Here is a 7,902-nt window from a genome sequence, read left to right as displayed (position 1 = left end):
ACCTCTGTACTATCACAACCTTAACCCAACCTCTATTCAACCCTGACCTAACCTCTGTACAACCACAACCCTGGCCTAACCTCTGTACAACCACAACCCTGACCTAACCGCTATACAACCCTGACCCAACCTCAATACAACCCTGACCGAACTTCTGTACAACCACAACCCTGACCTAATCTCTGTACAACCACAACCCTGACCCAACCTCTATACAACCCTGACCTAACCTCTATACAATCACAACCCTAACCCAACCTCTATACAACCCTGACCTAACCTCTATACAACCACAACCTTAACCTAACCTCTATTCAACCCAACCACAATTCTCTACAACCTTAACCCAACTTCTTACATTACTGTGTTTACAGGCGAATATAGTAACATTACTGTGTTTACAGGAGAATATAGTGACATTACTGTGTTTTCAGATGAGAATATAGTAACATTACTGTGTTTTCAGGAGAATATAGTAACATTACTGTGTTTTCAGATGACAGGAGAATATAGTAACATTACTGTGTTTTCAGGAGAATATAGTAACATTACTGTGTTTTCAGGAGAATATAGTAACATTACTGTGTTTTCAGGAGAATATAGTAACATTACTGTGTTTTCAGGAGAATATAGTAACATTACTGTGTTTTCAGAGGAGCATATAGTAACATTACTGTGTTTTCAGATGAGAATATAGTAACATTACTGTGTTTACAGGAGAATATAGTAACATTACTGTGTTTTCAGGAGAATATAGTAACATTACTGTGTTTTCAGGAGAATATAGTAACATTACTGTGTTTTCAGGAGAATATAGTAACATTACTGTGTTTACAGGAGAATATAGTAACATTACTGTGTTTTCAGGAGAATATAGTAACATTACTGTGTTTTCAGGAGAATATAGTAACATTACTGTGTTTTCAGGAGAATATAGTAACATTACTGTGTTTTCAGATGAGAATATAGTAACATTACTGTGTTTATAGGAGAATATAGTAACATTACTGTGTTTATAGGAGAATATAGTAACATTACTGTGTTTTCAGATGACAGGAGAATATAGTAACATTACTGTGTTTACAGGAGAATATAGTAACATTACTGTGTTTTCAGGAGAATATAGTAACATTACTGTGTTTTCAGGAGAATATAGTAACATTACTGTGTTTTCAGATGACAGGAGAATATAGTAACATTACTGTGTTTTCAGATGACAGGAGAATATAGTAACATTACTGTGTTTTCAGGAGAATATAGTAACATTACTGTGTTTTCAGGAGAATATAGTAACATTACTGTGTTTTCAGGAGAATATAGTAACATTACTGTGTTTTCAGGAGAATATAGTAACATTACTGTGTTTACAGGAGAATATAGTGACATTACTGTGTTGACAGGAGAATATAGTGACATTACTGTGTTTTCAGGAGAATATAGTGACATTACTGTGTTGACAGGAGAATATAGTGACATTACTGTGTTTTCAGGAGAATATAGTAACATTACTGTGTTTACAGGAGAATATAGTAACATTACTGTGTTTTCAGGAGAATATAGTGACATTACTGTGTTTTCAGGAGAATATAGTGACATTACTGTGTTTTCAGGAGAATATAGTGACATTACTGTGTTTTCAGGAGAATATAGTAACATTACTGTGTTTTCAGATGACAGGAGAATATAGTAACATTACTGTGTTGACAGGAGAATATAGTAACATTACTGTGTTTTCAGATGACAGGAGAATATAGTGACATTACTGTGTTGACAGGAGAATATAGTAACATTACTGTGTTTTCAGATGACAGGAGAATATAGTAACATTACTGTGTTTTCAGGAGAATATAGTAACATTACTGTGTTTACAGGAGAATATAGTGACATTACTGTGTTTACAGGAGAATATAGTAACATTACTGTGTTTTCAGGAGAATATAGTAACATTACTGTGTTTTCAGGAGAATATAGTAACATTACTGTGTTTACAGGAGAATATAGTGACATTACTGTGTTTTCAGGAGAATATAGTAACATTACTGTGTTTTCAGATGAGAATATAGTGACATTACTGTGTTTTCAGGAGAATATAGTAACATTACTGTGTTTTCAGATGACAGGAGAATATAGTAACATTACTGTGTTTTCAGGAGAATATAGTAACATTACTGTGTTTTCAGGAGAATATAGTGACATTACTGTGTTTACAGGAGAATATAGTAACATTACTGTGTTTTCAGGAGAATATAGTAACATTACTGTGTTGACAGGAGAATATAGTAACATTACTGTGTTTTCAGATGACAGGAGAATATAGTGACATTACTGTGTTTTCAGATGAGAATATAGTAACATTACTGTGTTTTCAGGAGAATATAGTAACATTACTGTGTTTTCAGGAGAATATAGTGACATTACTGTGTTTTCAGGAGAATATAGTGACATTACTGTGTTTTCAGGAGAATATAGTGACATTACTGTGTTTTCAGGGGAATATAGTAACATTACTGTGTTTTCAGATGACAGGAGAATATAGTAACATTACTGTGTTGACAGGAGAATATAGTAACATTACTGTGTTTTCAGATGACAGGAGAATATAGTGACATTACTGTGTTGACAGGAGAATATAGTAACATTACTGTGTTTTCAGGAGAATATAGTGACATTACTGTGTTTACAGGAGAATATAGTAACATTACTGTGTTTTCAGGAGAATATAGTAACATTACTGTGTTTTCAGGAGAATATAGTAACATTACTGTGTTTACAGGAGAATATAGTGACATTACTGTGTTTTCAGGAGAATATAGTAACATTACTGTGTTTTCAGGAGAATATAGTAACATTACTGTGTTTTCAGGAGAATATAGTAACATTACTGTGTTTTCAGATGAGAATATAGTGACATTACTGTGTTTTCAGGAGAATATAGTAACATTACTGTGTTGACAGGAGAATATAGTAACATTACTGTGTTTTCAGGAGAATATAGTAACATTACTGTGTTTTCAGGAGAATATAGTGACATTACTGTGTTTACAGGAGAATATAGTAACATTACTGTGTTTTCAGGAGAATATAGTAACATTACTGTGTTGACAGGAGAATATAGTAACATTACTGTGTTTTCAGATGACAGGAGAATATAGTGACATTACTGTGTTTTCAGATGAGAATATAGTAACATTACTGTGTTTTCAGGAGAATATAGTAACATTACTGTGTTTTCAGATGACAGGAGAATATAGTGACATTACTGTGTTTACAGAGGAGAATATAGTAACATTACTGTGTTTTCAGATGAGAATATAGTAACATTACTGTGTTTTCAGATGAGAATATAGTAACATTACTGTGTTTTCAGGAGAATATAGTAACATTACTGTGTTTTCAGGAGAATATAGTAACATTACTGTGTTTTCAGATGAGAATATAGTAACATTACTGTGTTGACAGGAGAATATAGTAACATTACTGTGTTTTCAGGAGAATATAGTAACATTACTGTGTTTTCAGGAGAATATAGTAACATTACTGTGTTTTCATGAGAATATAGTAACATTACTGTGTTTACAGGAGAATATAGTAACATTACTGTGTTTTCAGATGACAGGAGAATATAGTAACATTACTGTGTTTTCAGATGAGAGGAGAATATAGTGACATTACTGTGTTTACAGGAGAATATAGTAACATTACTGTGTTTTCAGGAGAATATAGTAACATTACTGTGTTTTCAGGAGAATATAGTAACATTACTGTGTTTTCAGATGAGAATATAGTAACATTACTGTGTTGACAGGAGAATATAGTAACATTACTGTGTTTTCAGATGACAGGAGAATATAGTAACATTACTGTGTTTTCAGGAGAATATAGTGACATTACTGTGTTTACAGGAGAATATAGTAACATTACTGTGTTTTCAGGAGAATATAGTAACATTACTGTGTTTACAGGAGAATATAGTAACATTACTGTGTTTTCAGGAGAATATAGTAACATTACTGTGTTTTCAGGAGAATATAGTGACATTACTGTGTTTACAGGAGAATATAGTAACATTACTGTGTTTTCAGATGAGAATATAGTAACATTACTGTGTTTTCAGGAGAATATAGTAACATTACTGTGTTTACAGGAGAATATAGTAACATTACTGTGTTTTCAGGAGAATATAGTAACATTACTGTGTTTATAGGAGAATATAGTAACATTACTGTGTTTTCAGATAAGAATATAGTAACATTACTGTGTTTTCAGGAGAATATAGTAACATTACTGTGTTTTCAGGAGAATATAGTAACATTACTGTGTTTTCAGACGACCTGTGGAGAATATCAGTGATGAAGTACTACACTGCTGAGGGTAAGGAGGCCTCTGGTATCAAACACAGACACACACAATCTCTCTGTTTCCCACTGGGTAGACATAACTAACCTGTGTATGTATATGTCTGTGTCTCTCTACCTCTCTATGTCTGTCTCTCTCTGTCTCTCTACCTCTCTATGTCTGTCTCTCTCTGTCTCTCTACCTCTCTACCTCTCTCTGTATCTGTCTCTCTCTGTCTCTCTACCTCTCTCTGTCTGTCTCTCTCTGTCTGTCTCTCTCTGTCTCTCTACCTCTCTGTCTGTCTCTCTCTCTACCTCTCTCTGTCTCTCTACCTCTCTCTCTCTGTCTGTCTCTCTCTCTACCTCTCTCTGTCTCTCTTTCCCTCTCTCTCTGTCTCTCTCTCTCTCTCTCTTTCTCCCTCTCTCTACCTCTCTCTGTCTGTCTCTCTACCTCTCTCTACCTCTCTCTGTCTCTCTACCTCTCTCTGTCTGTCTCTCTCTACCTTTACACCTCTCTCTGTCTCTCTACCTCTCTCTGTCTCTCTCTACCTCTCTGTCTGTCTCTCTCTGTCTCTATCTGTCTCTGTCTGTCTCTACCTCTATCTGTCTCTCTCTCTACCTCTCTGTCTCTCTCTGTCTCTCTACCTCTCTGTCTGCCTCTCTCTGTCTGTCTCTCTCTGTCTCTCTCTCTACCTCTCTGTCTGCCTCTGTCTGTCTCTCTCTGTCTCTCTCTCTACCTCTGTCTCCCTCTCTACCTCTACACCTCTCTCTCTTTCTACCTCTATACCCCTCTCTCTCTCCCTCTACCTTTACACACCTCTCTCTACCTCTACACCTCTCTCTCTCTCTCTACCTCTACACCTCTCTCTCTCTACCTCTACACCCCTCTCTCTCTACCTTTACACCCCTCTCTCTCTACCTCTCTCCCTCTACCTTTACACACCTCTCTCTACCTCTACACCTCTACACCTCTCTCTCTCTCTACCTCTACACCTCTCTCTCTCTCTCTACCTCTACATCCCTCTCTCTCTACCTTTACACCCCTCTCTCTCTCTACCTCTCTCGCTCTCTACCTCTCTCTACCTCTACACCCCTCTCTCTCTACCTTTACACCCCTCTCTCTCTACCTCTACACCTCTCCCTCTCTCTCTCGCTCTCTCTCTACCTTTACACCCTCTCTCTCTACCTCTACACCTCTCTCTCTCTACACCTCTCTCTCTCTACCTCTACACCCCTCTCTCTCTCTACCTTTACACCCCTCTCTCTCTCTACCTCTACACCTTTCTCTCTCTACCTCTCTCTCTCTCTACCTCTACACTCTCTCTCTCTCTAGGTGTGTTGGAGTGGCCGTTCTGGATGAAGCTGGTCATCGTGGCGATAGGCATGTCAGGCGGACTGGTGTTCATGTACGTCCAGTGTAAAGTGTACTGGTTGCTATGGAGACGACTCAAAGCCTTCAATCGCATCATCACTGTGCAGAACTGCCCCGAGAAGCCGCCGCCCACCAACGCCGCGCTGGCCAATGGGAATCACCCTGAGGCCGTGGAAGTCCCGATAGGCCCCGCCCCCGAGGTTATCCAGATGGACTCCGACCTCTCGGAGGAAAACCCCGTCTGACACACACACACAAACACACACACACACACACACAGCTCTTGGTAATGCACCCTCCCTATAGCCTATCAGAGCCCAGCACACCAAAGAGTCATAATGTGACGTAGCCAATAAGAGTATCTGTTATAGAAGCAGCTGTAGATTAGCCAATCAGAGCGTCTGTTATAGAAGCAGCTGTAGATTAGCCAATCAGAGCGTCTGTTATACTCTCTCAGTATTCAATATAAACAGCCTGAGGAGTAGCTGATGCGTAGAACCAAGTGTTCAAGGGCTGGAACAAAACCCTGCACACCTTGCAGCTCTCCAGGAGGAGGGTTAGAGTCATAGAGCATATTTATTTACGTTGGTATTTAGTCTCTCTCTGCTGGACAGCATAGAACTCTGGACCTAACCCTAACCCTAACCCTTAACCCTAACCCTTAACCCTAACCCTTAACCCTAACCCCTAACCCTTAACCCTAACCCTAACCCTTAACCCTTAACCCTAACCCTTAACCCTAACCCTAACCCTAACCCTTAACCCTAACCCTAACCCATATTTATTTACGTTAGTGTTTACTCTCTCTGCTGGACAGGATAGAACTGTGGTATTAAAGGTCCCTGTCTGTCACTATGACGTCTATCTGAAGAGCTGTCTGTCTGTCACTATGACGTCTAGAAGTCTATCTGAAGAGCTGTCTGTCTGTCACTATGATGTCTATCTGAAGAGCTGTCTGTCTGTCACTATGACGTCTATCTGAAGAGCTGTCTGTCTGTCACTATGATGTCTAGAAGTCTATCTGAAGAGCTGTCTGTCTGTCACTATGACGTCTATCTGAAGAGCTGTCTTTCTTTCTGTCTGTCACTATGATGTCTACAAGTCTATCTGAAGAGGTCTCTGTCTGTCTGCCTGCCTGTTTGTCTGCCTGCCTGCCTGTCTCTAGAAGTCACCATTACAACCAAAAATAACCTTTTCTATACTAAAATATAAACACAACATGTAAAGTGTTGGTCCCATGTTTCATGAGCTGAAATAAAATATCCCAGAAATGTTCTTCACGCACAAAAAGCGTGTTTCTCTCAAATGTTGTGCACTAATTTGTTTACATCCCTGTTGGTGAGCATTTCTCTTTTGCCAAGATAATCCATCCACCTGACAGGTGTGGCATATCAAGAAGCTGATTAAACAGCATGATTATTACACAAGTGCACCTTGTGCTGGGGGACAATTAAAAGGTCACTCTAAAATATGCAGTTTTGTAACACAACACAATGCCACAGATGTCTCAAGTTTTGAGGGAACGTGCAGGAATGTCCAGCAAATAATTGCATGTTCATTTCTCTACCATAAGCCATCTCCAACGTTGTTTTAGAGAATTTGGCAGTACGTCCAACCGGCCTCACAACCTCAGACCAGGTGTATGGCGTCGTGTGGGCGAGCGGTTTGCCAATGTCAACGTTGTGAACAGAGTGCCCCATGGTGGCAGTGGGGTTATGGCCAGGCATAAACGAACACAATTGCATTTTTATCGATGCCAATTTGAATGAACAGAGATACCGTGGCGAGATTCTGAGGTCCATTGTCGTGCCATTCATGATAATGCGCGGCCCCGTGTCACAAGGTTCTGGACTACATTCCTGGAAACTGAAAATGTCCCAGTTCTTCCATGACCTGCATCCTCAGCAGACACATCATCCACTGAGCATGTTTGGGATGCTCTGGATCGACGGGTAAGACGGCGCGTTCCAGGTCTCGCCAACATCCAGCAACTTCACACGGGTCTGAATACTTTCAGAAGGCTACAACCTTTATAGTGGAGTTACTGACACAACCTGACTGGGTACAACCTGACTAGGTACAACCTGACTGGATACAACCTGACTGGATACAACCTGACTAGGTACAACCTGACTGGATACAACCTGACTGGATACAACCTGACTAGGTACAACCTGACTGGATACAACCTGACTA

At 39.3% G+C, this 7,902-nt stretch overlaps 1 protein-coding gene across 1 annotated transcript; it reads left to right on the top strand.

Annotated features, from left to right (window-relative positions):
* The first annotated feature begins 4,301 nt into the window (after positions 1 to 4,301).
* Positions 4,302 to 5,979, top strand: LOC135570624 (E3 ubiquitin-protein ligase MARCHF1-like). Its single transcript, XM_065016572.1, has 2 exons — positions 4,302 to 4,371; positions 5,668 to 5,979. The coding sequence occupies exons 1-2, from the start codon at positions 4,350 to 4,352 to the stop codon at positions 5,949 to 5,951; spliced, it is 306 nt and encodes a 101-aa protein (XP_064872644.1). The 5' UTR covers positions 4,302 to 4,349; the 3' UTR covers positions 5,952 to 5,979.
* Positions 5,980 to 7,902: the final 1,923 nt, after the last annotated feature.

Source organism: Oncorhynchus nerka, unplaced genomic scaffold (assembly GCF_034236695.1).
Source record: "Oncorhynchus nerka isolate Pitt River unplaced genomic scaffold, Oner_Uvic_2.0 unplaced_scaffold_972, whole genome shotgun sequence".
Taxonomy (NCBI): Eukaryota; Metazoa; Chordata; class Actinopteri; order Salmoniformes; family Salmonidae; genus Oncorhynchus; species Oncorhynchus nerka.
Note: the sequence above shows the minus strand (reverse complement) of the source record. Positions and strands in the feature narration are given on the sequence as shown.

Excerpts from the sequence above, each read along its gene's own strand:
- LOC135570624 (XM_065016572.1), top strand. The coding sequence starts at position 4,350 with ATGAAGTACTACACTGCTGAGG. Across the intron at positions 4,372-5,667 it reads GAAGTACTACACTGCTGAGG|GTGTGTTGGAGTGGCCGTTC; the intron begins GTAAGGAGGCCT and ends CTCTCTCTCTAG.